Source organism: Synchiropus splendidus, chromosome 3 (genome assembly GCF_027744825.2).
Source record: "Synchiropus splendidus isolate RoL2022-P1 chromosome 3, RoL_Sspl_1.0, whole genome shotgun sequence".
Lineage (NCBI taxonomy): Eukaryota > Metazoa > Chordata > Actinopteri > Syngnathiformes > Callionymidae > Synchiropus > Synchiropus splendidus.
In genome coordinates, this window is record NC_071336.1 from 34,953,775 (window position 1) to 34,974,609 (window position 20,835).

At 46.9% G+C, this 20,835-nt stretch overlaps 1 protein-coding gene across 2 annotated transcripts in view; it reads right to left on the reverse strand.

Moving 5' to 3' along the window:
* Positions 1 to 896: 896 nt before the first annotated feature.
* LOC128755647 (cadherin-12-like) overlaps positions 897 to 20,835 on the reverse strand; it is a 188,157-nt gene continuing 168,218 nt past the window's right edge. The window contains exons 9-12 of one of the 2 annotated variants that reach the window (XM_053859517.1): positions 15,272 to 15,393; positions 9,612 to 9,729; positions 6,983 to 7,234; positions 897 to 2,939 (exon numbers count right to left, since the gene is read on the reverse strand). In XM_053859517.1, coding sequence (XP_053715492.1) covers positions 2,428 to 2,939; positions 6,983 to 7,234; positions 9,612 to 9,729; positions 15,272 to 15,393 — 1,004 coding nt within the window. In that variant the 3' untranslated portion in view covers positions 897 to 2,427. Of the gene's footprint in view, positions 2,940 to 6,982; positions 7,235 to 9,611; positions 9,730 to 15,271; positions 15,394 to 20,835 lie in introns of those variants that run through there. The other variant, XM_053859518.1, reaches the window with a different exon arrangement.

Sequence of the window (20,835 nt, forward strand, 5' to 3'; positions counted from 1 at the left end):
ATCCTTTCGGTCATGACCCAAAGCTGGTGACCATAGTTGAGGGGGGGAACGTAGATCGATCGGTAAATCCAGAGCTTCGTCTTGTGACTCAGCTCCCTCTTCACCACGACGGTCCAATACAGTGACTGCATCACTGCTGCCGCTGCACCAACCCCTCTAGCAATCTCACGCTCCCCTTTTCCCTCACTGGAGAACAAGACCCCGAGATACTTAAACTCCACCACTTGGGGCAAGAACTCTCCACCGACCCGGAGAGAGCAAACCACCTTGTTCCGGTCGAGAACCATGGCCTCAGACTTGGAGGTGCTGATCCTCATCCCAACTTCACACTCGGCTGCAAACCGCCACAGTGCATGCTGAAGGTCCCGGTCCGATGATGCCAGCAGAACAACATCATCCGCAAATAGCAGAGATGAAATTCTGTGGTTCCCGAACCGGATCCCCTCCGACCCCTGGCTGCGCCTAGAAATTCTGTCCATAAAAGTCATGAACAGAACCGGTGACAAAGGGCAGCCCTGGTGGAGCCCAACATGCACCGGGAGCAAGTCTGATGCGAACCATGCTCCTGCTCCGGTCATACAGGGAGCGGACAGCCCCTAGCAGAGGGCCCTGTACCCCATATTCTCGGAGCACCCCCCACAGGACACCGGGAGGGACACGGTCGGACGCCTTCTCCAAATCCACAAAGCACATGTGGACTGGTTGGGCGAACTCCCATGAACCCTCGAGCACCCGATGGAGGGTATAGAGCTGGTCCAGTGTTCCACGACCGGGACGAAAACCACCACCACCTCCTGGATCCGAGGTTTGACTATTCGACTATTGGTCGATTTTGATTGATTTTATATATGAAATCAAGAACAAAAAATGAAGAAACCATTTTCTCCAAGTGTGGTTTATTTAAGAAAAGTGTTTATTACATGACAGAACCTCAATATTTAGCCCTAATGCCACTTTTTTTTTTTTTTTTCAAACATTTCTTCTTTTACATCTCTAGTCTATACATAGGACCCGAGCAGCGTCCGTCCTCTCGTGGGCCGCGAGTAATTACAAAACCCTCCAGTGTCTCTAGAAATAAAAAACACAGGTCGATGACTGAGACATAAATAGATAAATACACAAAAACCCAATTTCCAAAAAATAAGCCAATAAATACAAGAATAAATAAGAGAAACATTCAGAAGATCTTTGGCCGAGCCCGAGCCACCGCGCCGTCCCGGAGCGGGCGGCGGTGAAGGGAGGCGACCAGGCTGGAAACTGACCGCTAGCAATTATATTGAGGCACTTTTTTAAAGGATGACTTGGGAAATGATGACATCACTGCGTGAATTCCCAGCGTGGAAATCAGAGAAATAAACTTGAAGGAATTTGCTTGGCGGTGAGATGGTGCGTCACGCTTGTAGAGATATTTGAGTTTATGAGGCGGAATGTTGTTTTTTAACCGTCAAAAGTTCCAGGATTCATTTCTTGAAATGTGGTGATGCAAGAGCAAGTCAGACGCAACGTGCAGGTCAGTGAGACAGACTTTCTGAGGATGGGGTGAGAGTGAGGAGGAGCTGAGGGAGATGCTGGAGAGGAGGAGGAGGTAGGGTGGAGAACAGGGGACTGGAGGTCAGAAGATGGAGGTGAAGAAGAGACTGAGCAAGAGTGAAAGAGAAGTGTCACAGGGGAGTTCAGTCAGGGTGGTGGATGAGGCTTCATGACACAGTGGCCTGAATTTCAGAGGCCACCAGAGGGCGCTGTCTGCAGTCAAATATTAGGACTTCTCTCATGATTTCATGAGCACCATCTAGTGGCCTTTGTTTCACCAAACCCGCCACACCGTTTCATGATACCTCATCGACCATCACTAATGTTTGGAGACTCAGGAGTCAGAGAAGAGTCAGAGATGAAGACAGGATGCAGTTATGAGACAGTGTTGGTCGGAGAATGTTAGTAGAAATGGAGGAACGTCACCGTGAAAGAGGAGAAGAGGAAGACTACTCATGAGGTTCAGGATGGATGAGGATGTGACAGTGTGACAGGTGAAGACAGGTGAAGGGGGAGGACTTCCTTCTCTGAGATAGAAACGATCCGAGTGAAGTGGAGTAGTGAAGTACACCCCAAAGTTACCTCCACAAGGGAGCGGACCTCTCCTGCTCCCAGTGTGTCGGGGCTTTGACCTGGTCCAAAACCTTCTCCCTCATGGTTCCATTTTCACCTGGTGAGGAATTTACCAGCCGATATTAGAAGCTGGCAGCTGTTCCCTGGAGAACATGCAGCTGTTTTGGGAACTGCGTGACGCACCATCCGACCACACTTCTTACAATTTTGGGAGCTGGCATGTGAAGACACCACAGGAAACTCAACCAGAAGCATGAAAGAAGAAAAGGTGGGGCGAGACATTTAGTGGTCGACCAAAATAAACGTGTGCGTCGGTGAGTAACGTCAATGTGAAATCTCCGTGTTCGTTGTGTCCGAGTGAGTTTCTGACTGTTCCCCGAAAATCCCTGCCAGCGTCTTAAAGCGGGGTCCCCACTCGTTGAGGTAATCGTAGTCCTCCTCCAGCTCCATGGCGACGGACTCGATGGAGCTTAGCGACTCGGCCACGGAGCCGTCGCCCTCGTAGGCGTAGGTCGCGAGGGAGTCGTACGGCGGCGCCGAATTGTCTGTGTCGTGGTCTTTGAGACGCTGGTTGATGAAGTCTCGGATGTCGGCGCTCTCCTGTGACACCGGAGGTCTGGGGCAGCGCTTGGTTTCGGGCTTGACGTCCCTGCGAAACAGGTTCTCCTTGACCACCTTGGGATTCCGAAGCGTCCCCATGTCGAAGGCGTGCGTGTCCTCCTCGCCGCCGCCTTCGTCGTCGTAGTGGATCACGTTGTCCCGGATGTCTTCTTTGGAGGACATGAGGGTCTCCTTCTTCTTCTGTCGCCTCAAGCCCACGTACAGGACCACGATCACTGAAAGAGAAGAGCAACACAAAGCTGTGAGCAGACGTTCACCACTGCACCAACCACTGGCTGGGAATCCGCCCACCTGCACAAACCTGGTTCAGGAAGGAGATCCTGAGACCTGCACCGAGCCATGAACTCAACTCAAGGCTCATACAGCCAGTAATGACTCAAAGCAACTTTTGACTCAGAACAGCTAATGGCTCGACACAACTAATGACTCAACACAGCTAATGACTCAACACAAATGAAGACTCAATACAACTCATGACTCAACACAGCTAATGACTCAATACAACTGATGACTCAAAATAAACACATGACTCAACATAACTAATGACTCAATGCTCCTAATGGCTCAACACAACTAATGACTCAACACAACTAATGACTCAACACAACTAATGACTCAACACAACTGATAACTCAATACAACCCATGACTCAACATAACTAATGACTCAATACAACTAATGACACAACACAACTAATGACTCAACACAACTAATGACTCAACACAACTAATGACTCAATACAACTAATGACTCAACACAACTAATGACTCAATACAACTAATGACTCAATACAACTAATGACTCAACACAACTAATGACTCAATACAACTAATGACTCAACACAACTAATGACTCAACACAACTAATGACTCAACACAACTAATGACTCAACACAACTAATGACTCAATACAACTAATGACTCAACACAACTAATGACTCAATACAACTAATGACTCAACACAACTAATGACTCAACACAACTAATGACTCAATACAACTAATGACTCAACACAATTAATGATTCAACATAACTAATGACTCAATGCTACTAATGACTCAACACAACTGAAAACTCGAAACAACCCATGACTCAACTCTACTGACTCAACAATACATGACTTCACTCAACACAGCAAAATAATTACACACCTGAAAGAGCCTTTCCATGTTAGCTAACACTCACAGCGCCCCCTATGAACAAAGAGACTCGGTGGCCACGTGTTTTGCCTGCCGAATACAGGTCACACTTCAGCTAAGGGGGCTGTCACACTACAGACTCTGTCTTGGGTCAGAGTCCATCTGAGGATGTGGATTTCATCATCTCAAAAAACTAAACAAAAACCAAACATGACTCTGAAGGCTGAGGTGCGACTGGCCCCTGAACCCAGGGGTCGGTGTGAGCGCCCCCTGCTTGTGAAGCCTGCAGTCGCAGGTAGTGTCCCGATGACAGACTCCACACCTGACCATACTGTGTGTGACAGAGTTTACATGTCCATCTCGTTCATAACGACCTAACTACATGAGGTTTTCTCCTCAGAAACATGCGTCGTGATGAACGATGTGTTCCTGTCAGTTCCATGAAGACTCATGTCGAGGAGACTCGGTCCTCTCATGTAATCTCCGCTCGTCTTCATCACGTCCCCCGCGCGCCCTCCATGTAAAGAAGATGCTAAAAAGCCAATATTGTGGCGCAATTATTCAGCGGCGCCGGCCATTTCCACATATTTCACCAACTATTGTATTCATGGATTGTGCCCGGCATCTCAAGCGTGTTCCTATTATCCAGCGCGGCTCCTCCGGGGCCGCAGACGCAGCAAGGCATCCCGACAGAGGAGCACGGGACGGAGCCACAATGACTCAAAGTCCAATGAATGCTTTCACAGTGACACGTGACCGCTGCAAGTGGGGGCTTCCGCCAGCGCTGCTGAGGGCGGTGGGACGGTGCGCTAGCGCCACCCAGTGGCCGCACAGGAGAACTGGGTCGTCAGGACAATCCTGCAGCGGAAGTGAAATGCTCTGCTTCTAAACGGTTGGTGGAATCACTGCAACCATTTGGGATCGAACACGTGGAACAAACTCTCAGATGATGTGCTCAGGTGCAGCGGTAAATGCAGGGGATTTTGGCCAGAAGTAGGAAATAGAAATAGGAAAAGAAAAATATTAACACAAAATATTTTTGCTTAAGCAACATTGGATCTTTCTTTCTTGTCGTAATATAAAGTATTACAACAAAATATTGAAAATAAATCCTATTTTTTGTATTATTTGGGGAGGTGAGACGCATGGAAGTTCTGGCACAACATTGTTTTGACTGACTTTATGTCAAAATCTCAACCTAAAAAACTGATATTTTACTTGAAATGCACAGAGAAACAAGAAGAAAATAAGATATTTGAATCAAATTCTGACATAATTTAGTGACGAAAGAGAGGAGAAGGAGAGCAGAAGTGACACGATGCGCAGGTCACAGACACATGACAAGTCCTCGTTGCATCTCTGCATGGTGCAAAGCAACACTTATGGGGCTGAGGCCCGTGGCTGGGCCGCGAGCGCCTCCTAGAGGCTGTGAAAAGTGTTTTCTTAAACGCCTGCGGAGCATGAGACGCTCAGCTTTAACACAGGTTTACACGGTGGCAGTGAATTGGCTTGACAGATGCAAATTTACTTGGGTCTTCCTTACTGTTTATTTGGGAAAATATTCTATTATTATTTAAATAATTTTATCTTAGACAGTATTTTATTTAAAATATTATTCATGACATATAGATTTTTTTCAAATGTATTCAACTGCATCCAGTGTTTTGTTCTCATGACTTGCACCTGGTTCTGGTTTTGAAGGAAGGATCACAGTCTGGTGTTATAAAATTTAAGCTCTGCCAACTCAAAAGCTGGACTCCTCAAAAGTGGCCGCCGCCCTTGAACCCCCTCGCTGGACTGCAACGTCTCAAACGTCCTCCGATCTCACGTTCATAAATCAGAGAATGACGCCATAAACCTCATCATTAACTTCCTCCCTGCGATGCAGATTAGTTTGGACATTAATAGCCGAGAATTAAGGAGGAGTTTTACGACTCTGACCTTGTGGAGAGAGTCAGGTCTGCAGCGGCGGGGCTCAGAGATTGGATTTGGTTTAAGGCGCCAAGCGTCCCTCCCTCCAATCTTCAACGTCTCATTGAATGGCTAAATTCATATGGCTCTGATAATGAAGTGCAGCGCCGACACACTTGGCTCTGACGGTCAGTGAGTTTGGAGTCACCGCAACAAAGCCCAGGGGTCGTCCAAGTGTTAGCGCAGAGAGGAGAGTTCATGGAGCTATAGATGGACTGTCAGTGATGAGGCCTCATGGAAGCTTTCAGAGCTCAGTAGGGGGCGCTCTGCGTTTAATTATGATGTGACTTTGAAACAGAGAGGATAGTGACATCAGAAATAGGGATGGGCACCGAGGACCGGCTCCTGTTCAGAACCACCGCCGGCTGCAGCTGATCACTATGATGGAGGAGATAGAGCGGCGGCGGATGGTGAAGCGCCTCATGAGGCCTGGTTCAGTTTGAACGAACCCCTTCCACATCATGGTCTCATGATGGAGGAGTGTTGGATCAGTGGACACGCTAACTGGCGCTAACTGTCGTCAGAGGAACTGGATTTGTTTTGAATGATGTCACCCAGGTCAGATCTGCTACTGAGCTTGTTTTCACAGTGATGGAGCCAAGTGTCCCCAGTCTGTCTCCTCAGGAAGCAGCTGGGGTCGTCCTGCAGCCATGAGAAGAACCAGAACCCAACTCAGCAGCCACACTGAACGCATCATCTCAGATGTTTATAATGTCATGCAGATCAGAGCGTTGAAGCTGGATGAGCAGATCTATGAGAGGAGATGTTTGAAACACCTCACATGGACCAATAAAGACCTCAGTTGGACAGAAGTGTTGCATGGTTCAGGCGTCACAGGCTTCATTTCTGTTCCAGATCAGATCAGATCTTGTCTAGACACACGGTTCGTGAGAACTAAAAAACAGTTTCAGTCGCATCATGAATGGAACTGCTCTCATGTGAAACGATACCTAAATCTACTGATACCAATTGATCCGTTTCTCTTCCTATTTTTACGATTGAGAATCGATAAGAGAATCGCGACGCAACCGAATCGTAGAATTGACAACAGAATCTTATCAATTCCCATGGCTACTACGAAACTGAGGACACAGTTTCAGCTGGTACCGAGTCTGCGCTCAAACCCACGCTGCATGTTTTGTATCTTACCCAACAAGATGACGATGCATAGGAGGATGGCGACCAGAGCGCCCGTGCTGAGGCCCACGGGCAGGAAGATGGCTTCAGCGCTGCATGTCAACAAAGCGCCGTCGGACTCGCAGCCGCACACGCGGATGGTCAGCGTTCCTGTGCTGCTCTTGGGCGGGTAGCCGTTGTCCTCGATCACCACGGGGAGCAGGTAGATTTCCTGCAGGCGCCGGCGGAAGCCGCCGCGCTTGGTCACCACCCCCGCCGTGTTATCTGGCCGAGACAAGAGAGAGATTACAGTCCACAGCGTCTTCGGACCTTGGCAAAACAGGAACGGAAGTGGAATGTTTTCAGAGCCGACCATGTCAGCCGCGGGAAAAAGATTGAAACTAGTCTGGTAAACATGTCTAAGTTTGATACTAAATCCTCTTTACAGGTGCTGAACGTGAGGAAAGGGGCTGAAAAACCTGATCCCATCAAAGTTCTGCTCGTCTTTGCTGACTTTTAACAGCCCAGAAAGTGGAACTCCACCCAGAACGTTCAAAACGAAAAATGGGTTTTGAGGAAGTATCAGAGAGATCAGAAAGTAGATCGAGGTTCCTTCAGACTCTCCGGGAAGACGAAAGCGCTAAAGTTAAAAGGTGCAATGTGGACCAGACCGAGCTCGGTACCTGGGTCCACCTTCTATAACCTGCAGGAATAGAGTCGGAGGTGTGAAGACAGCAAGCGGAACACACTCTGACAATATTCCAGAGAAGCTGGGCGCGTCAGGGTCGCGTGGTCGGCCTCAGCCCGACGATCCGACCCCTGTCAGGCCGCGTTTGTTCCGGCGCTGGAACCCGGCGCTGCTTCCTGACAGCAGGTCAGCGCTTCAGCACACCTCGCACGTCGCTCCCCACCTCTCTCTAGTGCCGGGACTTCCTGTCTCTGCCCATCAGATCTGGCGCTGGTGTCGGGAGAACCTGCTTCCCAGCTGTCAGGATCCTCTCCGCCACGGAAAGCGAGGATCAGAGAGCGGGAAATGTGGAGGACGATGAATGCATTGGTTTCTCCGGCTGCCTCATCCTGCCGTGTCCCACTTTCCGTGGCTGGTTTCTGGTCAGATTTCAAAGGGAACTCAGGATGATTTAGGCTCCCATCATGTAGTAATGTCACACTGGAGGCTATTTTTGGATCCAAAGCAGGCCAGTCTGACGAGGGGCGCTCATGAACAAAGAGATCTCACGCTGCAGCGGGGTGAGGGATTTAAACGCTGCGCTCGTGCTTCTCCCACAGGCGGCAGCAGAGCGCAGCCCTCCTCCGAGCAGCTCCTCCCATCATCTGGACTTCAGCCACCGTTACTGCCTGAACCCTGACAGGGTGTTGGTCATGACTGAGATGGACCAGGAAGCAAATCCAGGTCTGCATGCGACCGTCACCGATGTGGAGGAGCAGCCGCGTGTGTTTGATTCATGAGAACATAAGATCAGCAAGTGGTTATCAGACGCTGATGGATCCTGGCATTTCTCTCTCAGTAATTCCTTGTGGTCATTTTCATAGACTTTCTTTCATTCTTTATTGTCATTCATTTTGAATATCAATATGGAGATGTTATTTTTTAAATCTTGCCTTCATGTTTATTATTATTATTATTATTATTATTATTATTATTATTATTATTATTATTATTATTATTTATTTTCCAACGTTATTTTGAGCATAACATTGAACTGATTTGTTTTATTTCTTTTTTTATTAAAAGTTGTTTGTATTTTTTAAGTCTTCCCTCATGTATTTATTTATGCTTTAATAATAATAATAATAATAATAATTATTATTATTATTATTATTATTGTTGTTGTTGTTGTTGTTGTTGTTGTTATTATTATTATTATTATTATTATTATTATTATTATTATTGTTATATTTTTTTGTAAATTTTCAATCAGGGACACTCAGTTTCCTTCATGAGGTGCAGTTTTTTTTGTTTCTTTTTTATGAATGAAACAACCAGAATCAGGCGTCTGATGACTGTGATCAGTTTAGTTCAGCTGCGGTGTTCATTGGTTGGACCAAAAACCTGCACTGGATCGGCCCTTGTGGATGAATTTGAGCATCCCTGGTCAGCATTTTTGTTTCCAGAGGAAAGTTTTTATGGTAGAATTGAGGCAGTTGTTACGTGGTTTCTCTTGTTTGTTGCTGCTATATTTCCACCTGTAACATGGCCCTCAAGTTCTTAAGTGGACCAGCACGTCCTGAGGAAGCCTCACGACAGCCTCTGAACTTCCCCAGCACATTTCCACGGCCAGTGACTGCACTTCGACAGCCCATGATTTCATGACCGTGTGAACCCTGAATTCAGGCCCTCCCTTCTTTTGGAGCAGCTTTCATTGGCGTGCAGATGAAGCTTGAACTTGCAGCGACCTTCGTGTGCCTTTACGATGGATATTATTCCGTGATATTCGCCTCCTCCGCTGCTGCAATCCAAGCCCGACTCTGGGCCAGTCATGCGTGTGTGAGCGACTCCTCCGCCACACAGGTTTGTCAAGAACACACTTCACAGCTCCAATTGCTTGTCGCTCCAAATTTGCGAGATGAAAAGAGCTTGGGTGGAAAACCCTGAACATGACCGGGCTGCAGAAACACGGCGCGGGGTGAGGGACTCACTCACTTCCAAAGTCCCGGATGGTGAAATTCTTGTTTTTCAGGTCCTCCTTCGAGGCTTTGAAGGAGAACTGCTGTCCGGCGGCCGGCAGGTCCTGGTCCCTCGCGCCGAACGTTTGGATCACCTGGGCACAGAGGAAGCCGAGAGTTCAGCCCTGCTGTCTCATCATCAGAACAAGAGGTTCCTGAGCCAGAGTGGAGTGATATTCTGGCCAACTAAAAACACCTCTACAGAAGGTTTTGAACACCTTTAAAAAAAGAAAATCAAATTAATTCGAGAATTTGTGATTAATTCATCTCAATTGTTGCAGTTTAATGGCATAAGAATATTTGCCACAATAAGCCACATTTTTCAATTTTTAATGAATGTGGTATATGACTGACTCAAATGATGGAGCCACACATACATTGAAACAACAAGTATTGTTTATTTTGCATCTGTTTGACAACAGCACAATAAACCACCATGGTGTCTATACTCAAGTTTTATATCACCTTATTAAAACTGAAGCACTTTTAATGTCTTGGAAATGTTTGTATAAGAATTTCAAGTCCATCCAGAGTGGTGGAAACTACTGGTCGTTGTGTAGTGAAAAACCTCCCTGAACCAAAGCCAACAGCTGCTTTTGTTTGCTTTGGTTCAGGGAGGATTCCTCCATGTTTGTTGTTGTTGTTCTCATCCCAGCTGCCACGTGTCTGCTGCATCAGTGGGATCAGTGGAGCAGGAACTGCTGCACTGACAAAGGTTCCCTGTTGTCTGGAGAGCACACTGTTACATTAAATTAAATTAAATTAAATCAAAATGATTAAAATATTGTAATGCATTTTTTTGTGGTCATTAATTCACCGTAACTAACTCATGAAAGTCCCACCACTAGTTTTCAGTGCTGTAAATGAGCAGGTATGTGATTCTCCTCTGCATGTTGTGACATCTCCCCAGTGGCTGGGTCAACAGGCGCCTGAAACACGCTGCAAACATACCGCTGCTACTCAGCTTCCTCGTGCCGCGCTGGTTTGAAGCTCCTCGTCTTCTTTGTTGAGTCAATCTATCAAGTTGTGATAAATCTTTCGCCATTGTTTCGGGCGCTCGCCGCACTTCAGAGTGCCAAGTTTTAACACCGGCTCTCTTCTTCTGACAGGTTGATTATGCAGCTGAGGGATTCTTTTGCTTCAATGTCAGCAGCTTCTCTCTGTTATGGAAATGCTCCAATCCCTGGGCGTCTGTTTGCTCTGGGACGGCGGATGTAGAACGACTCAACAGCGAACCACCCTTCCAACTGACAAGTGTGTCAGGCGACTGGCGACGACGCGGGGAATTGTTTTCTCTGTAGTTTCACTCTCCGTCGCTGAGCTGCTGATTGATATCTGCTCGCCTTTCACGCCTCGACTGAAGGCACCGGGATGTCACGTCTGGTGCGGTCAATTTATTAAGGACGAAATTCATACATCAATGCTCGATCGAATCCACTTTTCCGAGGTCACGGGGGCAGCATCTGAAGTCAAGAGGCCGACCAAAATCACATTCACGAAGGCAGTTATTCACATCAACACAAAACCAAATATTTAATTCATTATTCATTATTCCGTTATCAATATTATATTTTTACCTTCCCAGGTAAAAAGTCCACTTTAGGTCAATACTGTGTCATGAAACCTCATCTACCCTTCAATACCGTGTCATGAAACCTCATCTACCCTTCAATACTGTGTCATGAAACCTCATCTACCCTTCAGTACTGTGTCATGAAGCCTCATCTACCCTTCAATACAGTGTCATGAAACCTCATCTACCCTTCAATACTGTGTCATGAAACCTCATCTACCCTTCAATACTGTGTCATGAAGCCTCATCTACCCTTCAATACTGTGTCATGAAGCCTCATCTACCCTTCAATACTGTGTCATGAAACCTCATCTACCCTTCAATACTGTGTCATGAAGCCTCATCTACCCTTCAATACTGAGTCATGAAACCTCATCTACCCTATCATACTGTCCAGGGTGTCCTTTTGCTTGAAGCTGACCCGTGAAAGCTAATAAATCATGAGGACGTGATAGCTTGCGATATCTTGCTCCTTGTGCGAACCTCCGACCCAACAACAGCACCTTTCTTCAGCCGTCCAGGAGAGAGTCTTTAATCAGACTCCAACCGACGTGAAGTTGGTGAATGTTTCACCGACCACGGTCCTCTAGCGATTTATTAAAATCTGAACAGACTGCTGACTCAGCCCCAGCTGACGCTCGGTCTTTTCTTCCCTGAAATGTCTTCACTTTCCAAAACAATCTCACTGAAACCACTTTTTCATCCCTCTTTTAATGAAATGTGTTTGTTGCTCTCAGCCGTAACAAACAGCTGGTGATGTTGAGCCCTCGCTAACATGGATTTCCTGGTGCAAAATTAGCATATTTCCATCTGCGTCATTTGATTTATTTATTTTGCAAGTCAAATAAACTTGACCACCATCTGCACAGCAATTGTTCCATCAACCAGACAGTGTGTATGAGTAAACAAAGCTTCGGTTATTGGGCAGATGTTGATCATTCAACTGAGATAAAGTTTTAGGATGACGGCCGTTTGATAAAAGCAGTGGAGCATGGTCAGGTCCACTCCTCTGTAGAGGCCACTGTTCAGAAGTGGATCACAAGGTGTCGGCCATTTGGAAATGCCCGCCTCCCTCAAAATCCTCTCCTGCCGCTCAACTCTTATCTTTACTCGTGCAGGGGCCAAGCTCACACTACACCGGCAGCTGAAGAGAGATGACCCATCTCATCTCCAACCTCTGTGAGGCAGAAAATGCTGCAAGATCTTTGGAGAGGCGCCAAAGAAGTGGGCACTCTTCATGGCTTCCGGTCTGTGTTGGTGTCTGAACATGCCGCAGCACTGTCCGGCGAGAGCTGACACGTTGAGGACGCCATCCTAAACCCGAGGCCACCCACACACACCTGCAGGAGACATATGAGACCCAACTTCTCCAGCAACCACATGGCCCTTTCAGTTCTGGTGGAGAAGCTGAGGGCAAATGTGGCGGCGCATCACAGCCTGGACTGTCGGGGTGTGGACTACCTGACAGACAGATCACGGTTAGTCCAGGACTGAGATGATGTTGAGTCACACAGTGGCACCTCAGGTCCCCACTTTGCCCCGTAACTGTATTTCCAGATTATAGGCTCAAGCCCTCCACCTTGACTGGCTCCATCAGTGTTGAGGGTGATTCACCAGCAGGTGGAGAAGAACCATCATCTTTTGGTGGCCTCCCAACAGAGGGGGCGACCTGACGGACCCAGACTGAAACAGTGGACTGCAGCACCGAAACCACTCTTCCCAGAACAACAGCAACTGGGTCATGGTCAACTTTAGGTTTGACTTATTCTTCTGAAGGTCTCAAGATCCTTCAACTGTCTCTGTTTAATGAGGAGAGGAAGAGGATCAAAGAGAGAAGAATCCTGGCTGTCCTGGGAAGACTGTGGAGAAGGCGTTGGAGACGAGTACCAGAGACACTTTGGATCGTACTCTTCTTTAAGACCAATGTTAAAATCCTGTGTTCTGTTGCTTGTGTTGTAACTAGCATGCCAAACCCTATCGTAACACGTCACAGGCTGTTCTGTTTGTTTGAGTCACTGCCGCCCCGCCGTCATTCTTCCAGTGGCTCACATAGTGTACGGGAAGTATATTTGAGTTGGTTGCTAAGTGTGTTCAAACCTCACCCTCCCCACCTTTCCCTCAGCTTCAGATCTTCAAATAAAAAGCACAGATAAACAGCATCCTTTTTGTTGACGGCAAAAACAACAACACCAGGCTGATAATAGCTCATCGCCGCGCAACAGACGATTCATCCGCCGTGGTCCCGCTGCTTTATATTCCGCCGTTACAGCGCTCTTTGCTTTTTATCTCCCAGATCATATGAAGGGCAGCAGTGGACAGTATTACCGGGCCACTGCCAAGGCAGTTTTTTATTTGCACAGGCCGATGTCCTTGAGGGAGTTATCAGCAAAATACTCTGCTTTGCAGATGACAGATTGCTCTGCTCAGAGAGCAGCGTGAGACCCTCCAAAAACAGGCGCTTAGGCGTGTACCCGGCGCAGCGTGAGCGCAGATAATCATCAGCAGGGCACCGCCGTGGATCCTGGAGGAGAGGATGTGTAGCTCTTTATCATCCAGCAGCTGCCTGCTTCACCTGCGGGAGTCGTGCTGCGGGAGGACGGAGTGGAACTCGCCACTTCAGGGGCAAAAGGAGAGAAGCAGATGTGGCGGAGGAGGGGAGCGATAAACGGCTGCGGAGGAGGGGGAAGGACAGAGCGAAGGAGGATGAGAGGATGCAATAGTGCAGTCGGTTCTCAGGCGTATGTGTTTGGACAGCACATTACAACATATATTTTTGGTTCAAGTTTGTTTTGTGGGGCAATTCAATCATATATGAACTGTGATTGTTGTAAGGGGCCATCACGGCGAAAGAAAGTAGTAAAGTATTAGATGTCAGTAAAGGTGTTGGGAAGTGTCAACGTGCCCTGAAACCTATGAAAATAGTTTGTTTTATATGCATTTTATTTGAATATAAATCAAAATAAAACTATGGACCAGTCTTCTAAGAAAAGTAAAAAGGTAATTTATGTAAATATTTACATTGCATTTTCTTTCAGCGTATTTTGAGGAAGAAGAAATATATACAAAATGGTAAATGAAAGGAAGAAAAATGAAATATATTTACTGTTGAACTAGCTATAAAAGAAATCAGGGATAATATAATAATAAATCAGGAAAATTGCTACATATGGGTTGTATAGTTCTGGTCTGACCACCAGAGGGCAGCTAAATACAGGTAAAGGGGCCCATATGGCCCCGCGGCGCCCTCCGTTCAGGCTTGTGCTCGGGTGAAAGGAAGCCCTATTGGAGGACAGTAGTGAGCACAGCCATGATTCATGGGTGAGAGGCAGCGGCTCTGACACTGGGACTGGAAAGGTCAGAGTTGGAGATGCTCAGGCTTCCATTGGGAGACACTAGGTCAGACACCCGTGTACCAGAGGGACATGTGGGGAAGTCTGGAGACGAAGTTGGCGAGGACAGGCGGAGGGACATGTTGGCTGGAGAATGTTGGACATGTAGGAAACGGATCAAACCATGGAGGTTCATGGATGGGATGCAGGAGGAGAGGAAGGACTGCGAGGAAGATGACGATAGATGAAGGTGGAGGAAAAACCAGGAATCTTGTACTGTGTAAGAGAGAAGAAAAGGGGCTGGATCTTGTGGTCTAAAGTAGAAATGTATTAGAAAATAAAGAAATAAATGAGAAGTATCTGTAGAGGCTCGGATATGTTGCGTAATGTGAGCCACTGGCTCTGCGTTTGGACCATAGAATGTAGAACTTGTGCTGATGATGGGATCATCGGGAATGAAAACGGACGATTTGGGGTCAACCATCCTGGCAAGATGAGAGGTGAAGAAGAGAGCGCAGGCAGGGTGGATGACAAAGATACTTCAAGAGCACCTTGGTCATTCATTCAGCTTAAAGCGACCTCTATAAAGTGAAGATCTCCACCTCCACCTGGGGTCCATCACAGAGGGAGTGGAGCCCTTCACATTTCTGACAGAGACATCTAGCTTTGAGTCCATCGTTGACGCGTGGGGACCGGAGGAAAACACTTCTCTGTTCTGTGAAACCGCCACGTTACCTGGCCCACTTTGGCGTTCTCACAGACGAAGGTCTCGTAGGGCGTGGCCAGCTCCGGCGGGAACTCGTTGATGTCCAGCACGTGCACGGTGACGGCCACTCGACTGGTCAGCACTGGACTGTCTGGAAGGAGGGAATGACAGAGGCCGTGAGCGAGGACAGGGGCTTCTGTTGCACAACACTGACATCATGCGGTCATCAGCTGCACTGCACCTTTGGAACGTTGAGGATCACAACGAAAAATAACAATTACTGCAATTGATCAGGAGCAGTAAGATGTAAATATTTCAGTGAAATGTTTATATCTTAGATCGAATACACAAACAGACTTAAATATATGTATTTTCTTTTATAAATATATCGTAAAACAAGATAAAAGATTATACTCAGTGAGTCACACTATTTAAAAATAAATAAATAAAGAATAAAACATAGAAACATACTAGTAATACTGTCAAAAGTATAAATAACACATTTTTGTTGCAATTTTTCCAATGAATTATCATCATATTTTAGTTAAAGTTAAAAATGTTTTTTTAAGTAAAAGGCGACATCAGAATCATTTTAAATTACAAATGAATGAAGAATGCTCTGTATTTACGAAGTATTGCAACATGACAATCTGCTGTTCCAAAACATGGCACGTGATGTTTGATTCAAGCACATATATTCGGAATCTTTGCCAAAATATTGAAAATACTTTCACAATTGTTGTCATTTTCGTCCTATAAAATTCAACAGCATTGCATGAAGTTTTACAAACGGGTGTTTTTTTCATTGGCTGAAATTTAGGTCGTTTCTTTTTGCACATTTTTTCAGCAATGACATTCAAATCCGATTTATGATCAATTATGTTAAACTGTCTGAACAACTGTCTGAGCAATGGAATTACTTCCAAATCACCAGTGATGTTTTTTTTTTTTTCGTTTTGTACTTTCAAATCCTGTTTTCCCTGAAGTTCAATTGAATGCTTTTTTTTAATATCTTTTTTTATTCCACAGGGTTTTATTCAATAACGATCCGGTCAAAACTCTGGTCCTGTTTTTTTTTTTTTTTTTTTCTCAACACAAACTGTTATTTCTATTTGAAGTGTAACTTTTAGGGGATTTGAGGTGAGAATCTCGGTGGCGGGAGTCGGCGGGTGGGTGGTGAGGCGGAGGGGGGGATCAGTCGAGTCATCTCCGGGGGATTGGAGGCGAAGCCGCGGCTCAGCTCGTGACCCGCCCGTGACCCCGCTGGAAAAAGCAATCTTCCCACGGAGGTAAAAATGACACACAGGAAGGGATTTGCTCCTCTGGACCCCGTTGGTGCGCAGGCAGCAAAAACACTCGGGTCCCCGAGTCCCTGCCCTCCAGGCCTTTGGAGCTTCTTCAACACCAACATCTGTGATGATGTTGTGTCAGGGTGTTTCAGAATCCGCCTCTCCTCCAGTCACCTGTACCTCCATGAGCGGCCACTAGAGGCCGCACTTGCTCCGCTTAGATCCGACGAGCGCCTCCATGAAACGCTCCATTGACTTTCATTGATTTTCTCGAGTGTTCGCTAATAACTTTCCTCCTGTTCCCATCGAATATTACTTCTCAACATATTTAAATTAGAACGCGCATCTTTGCACCCCTCGATTATGAATCAATGCGTTCAAGGGATAACGGCAGCCAAACCAAACTGAAAAGTGCAGCTGCAGAATGTTTTCAAACTTGAATATGAAGATAAATGATTTCATTCTCAGGGGTTTAATCGCTCATAACACAACTTTTTTTTTTTTTTTCATTTTCTAAAAAGCGGGTTGGGATCCGTCTCCGGAGGGCAGCGTTGCGGATCGGGAACACGTGTTCTGGAGTCTGTGTGAGATGAAACTGTCTCCGCTGTTTGAAGTTAAATGACCTTAATTTAAAATGTTTTTTCAACTTTGTTGATCCTCTGTGCAAAGAGGAGTCAGATGAGGTGGTTTGGCATCACGTCAGGATGCCACCTGGAACCACTGGAAGAGATCCAGCTTGGAAGGAGAACATGGGGCACGGTGGTGGGCGGGATCCCATATGGAGAGCCAGGACCTGCTGGTGCTTTGAACCTCTCGGCTGCTCTCCGGCCGACTGGAAAAGACTCTCGGACCTTGACTCTTTTCCAGTCGGCCTGAGGACCTTGTTCCTTCATGAGAAGACCAGGACTCCCCAGGAAGCACAGCTACCCACAGGACACCTTCATCTCAGTCCATTTTGGTGCCCCTAAAATAAATGACTCACCTAGTGGATCACAACTTTAGTTGGTCATAAATCACCTGATTTTCCGATCCATTGACAACAGTGAAAGTTTCTTACGAGAGTTTATTTTGTTTGACTTCAGATGATTCAGATCGTACTGAGGCACTTGCCTCATGGTGGCAAATACGGTTTGAATCTAAAGCAGACATGGGGAAAGTGCAGTGCAGGGGCCACGGGGCCCTTTGCCTGTGCTCACCTGGCCCTCATGGCCTCCAGCAGAACCTCAAAACTTTTTGTGTACGCCTTCATTTTTGTCAATTTTATCACTTGCTACGCCTCACTTCCTCCTCCTTCTGCTATAATAATAGCCATATTGAAATGCTGTCTATATAAAGTATTCAGGGACTGATCACTTGTGTTGTAGTCCAGAACGAGTCCAGACCAGACCATACAGACACCATTGAGGGGGGTGAGACCAAGTCAAGGACAGAGGCTACTGTTGCGTTGCAGTGAAAGCATTTGAGTTTTGATGTTGCAGTCACAAATAAATGTGTGTCTGTATGACAAATAGAGTCATGCGTCTGATCTGTCTCATTCTCGACTCGGTCTCGGGCCCTCAAAGTCTTGGCCTTGGACTTGTATCCTCAGGTCTTGATCTCAGTCTCGCACCTCATCGTCTTGGTATTGGACTCTGTCTCTGTATGATCAGGTCTTGGTCTCAACAAGGACTTGTGCCCTCAAAGTCTTTGTCTTGGACTTGGTCACTGTATACTCAGGTCTTGAGCTCAGTCTCGCACCTCATTCTCTTGGTATTGGACTTGGTGTCTGTATGCACAGGTCTTGGTCTCGACTTGGTCTTGTGCCCTCAAAGTCTTGGTCTTAGGCTTGGTTTCTGTATCCTCAGGTCTTGGTCTTGACTTTTTCTTGTGCCCTCAAAGTCTTGGTCATAGACTTGGTTTCTGTATCCTCAGATCTTGGTCTTGACTTTTTCTTGTGCCCTGAAAGTCTTGGTCATAGACTTGGTTTCTGTATCCTCAGGTCTTGATCTCAGTCTCGCACCTCATCGTCTTGGTATTGGACTCTGTCTCTGTATGCACAGGTCTTGGTCTCGACTTGGTCTTGTGCCCTCAAAGTCTTAGTCTTAGGCTTTGTTTCTGTATCCTCAGGTCTTGGTCTTGACTTTTTCTTGTGCCCTCAAAGTCTTGGTCATAGACTTGGTTTCTGTATACTCAGGTCTTGGTCTCAGTCTCTCGCCTCAAAGTCTTGGTATTTGACTCTGTCTCTGTTTGCTCAGGTCTTGGTCTTGGCTTGGTCTTGTGCCCTCAAAGTCTTGGTCTTGCTCTTGGTCACTGTATGCTCAGGACTTGGTTTCGACTCGGTCTTGTGCCCTCAAAGTCTTGGTCTTGGACTTGGTCTCTGTTTGCTCAGGTCTGGGGCTTCTGGTGGACAACACTGACACCATGCTGTCATGAGCAGTAGTGCAGCTTTGGAACGTAGAAATTCAACGATTTAAGGTAGTGAGTGGACTGAACGTGACCAAATACCGTCACGTTCAAGTCCACCTCCATGATGTGTTATGTGTTGTTTTGATATTTCCACTTTCTTCCTATAAGCTTAATCATGTCACAGTTCATCTTTAAAAAGAGATTATTTTTTTTAATGGTGCGACGGCTCTGGCTGAAGCCGTGGCTTGTTGTCAGGTAGCGGGGACCCTGACTTGGTCCACACGGATCTTCACTGGAAGATTCTTGACCTGGCTGAGAGGCTGTGGACAGGCACACTTCCTGCCGTGTTGAATTCCTCCGCCGCAGAATAAATAAAAGTCTCAGCTGTGCGTGTGACCTTTCCTCTGACAAAAATAGGCGCTGAAGGTTCATTTCGCTCCGCTATTTATTGCCGCTTCATGCTTCAAACCTGGAAACAACAGGATCCTTCCAAGGTCCTGGTCAAATCTCCTTGAAGGTCGAAAATGGATTGGATGCCACAAGTGAGGAAAAATAAAGTCATTATTAATTTAAAGTTTCTCTGGTGTTGTCTGAGAAGTTTCCCAGGCAGAGTGCGTCACCGCGGGAACGTGGGAGGGCGAGCGGAGCGCGGCGGCTGACAGGAAGTCAGGTGGGCCCAATGATTAAAAATGAGAGATGAAAAATGGGTTTTTGTGCCTTTCATATTGAGCAATCTCCCTGCCATAAGAGCCAGAAATCTGTTTTCCTCTGTCCCAGTATTCAAGTTGAGACGCACCGAGCCATCCATCAACAACAACAGTTCCAGTGGAAAATCCGGATCATTGGTTTTAACACTTCTGTGTTGTTATGGATTATGTCCATCAACGGTATTTAGCCAGGACACATGAGGCAGGCGCGGCCAAACCTTGTAGCAGTGTGACCTTCACCCACCGATGGCCAGTCTGGGTGATCCTCTGGAGGAAACCCTGCATCAGGCTCGGAGCTGAATCTCATCTTCTTCTTCTGTCTTCATCTCCTATCAGCAGGTTCTCCACCCTCAGAAGCGATGTGCGCACTGTGTCAGCAAGAGCCATTCATCCGTCGGAAATGCTTCTGTATTTGATCTGTTTTATTGCTTGACTACCACCTCAAGAGGAACACAAAGTGGCCCCATCACTGGTCGTCCTCCTCTCCTTCATCTCCAGCAGACTTGGTCCAACACCGTCTATCCTCTCCAGATCTGCCCTTCCTAACCTGGGCTCCCAACTTCTCCACACGCCCCTCTGATTTGCACCGTATTCATGGTCTGTTCGTGACACTTGAAAGGCGCCTTGACCAATGTTCCCTCTAACCTTTTATGTGTCTGAGCAAGAATCTTCCAACGCAACAAGTCAACTGACTCTAGTCACTGAAGTCACATGACACCATGGAGGGCACTGGATATCAAAGAACTTGAAGCAACTTTGTCAAACATTGATCCTTTCTCACACGGATGGATGAGGCTCCTGACTCCATCTGTCGTGAGAGTGAGTTTCGTCCACTGGAGGCCACCGTCTTCTGTGAGCGCTCCTCAGTGAGCTGTGTGGATCAGGCTCCAGTGAAGAAGGAACAGGTTTCTGTCACTGACTCCACACTTCATCTCCTCACCTGACTAGCGTCTACTCTCTGTGGATTGTGGTCTGAAACCTGCGCTGCAACCATCCTCTCTCCTCTGCGTGACTCCGCCCCCCAACATTTGGACCAAGCACCAGCCACTTGAAGAGAAACCAGCTCCTCAACATCAGCCAGCTCCAATAGTTCCCTTCAGATCGCAGCTCTTCTAGTTGCTCATACTTCCACGGTGTGGATGTAGCGCTGTCACTGGGCGCACGCTGGTCTGAAGCAGCGCTGCACCGGAGGACCTTGGAAACGGCTGGTTA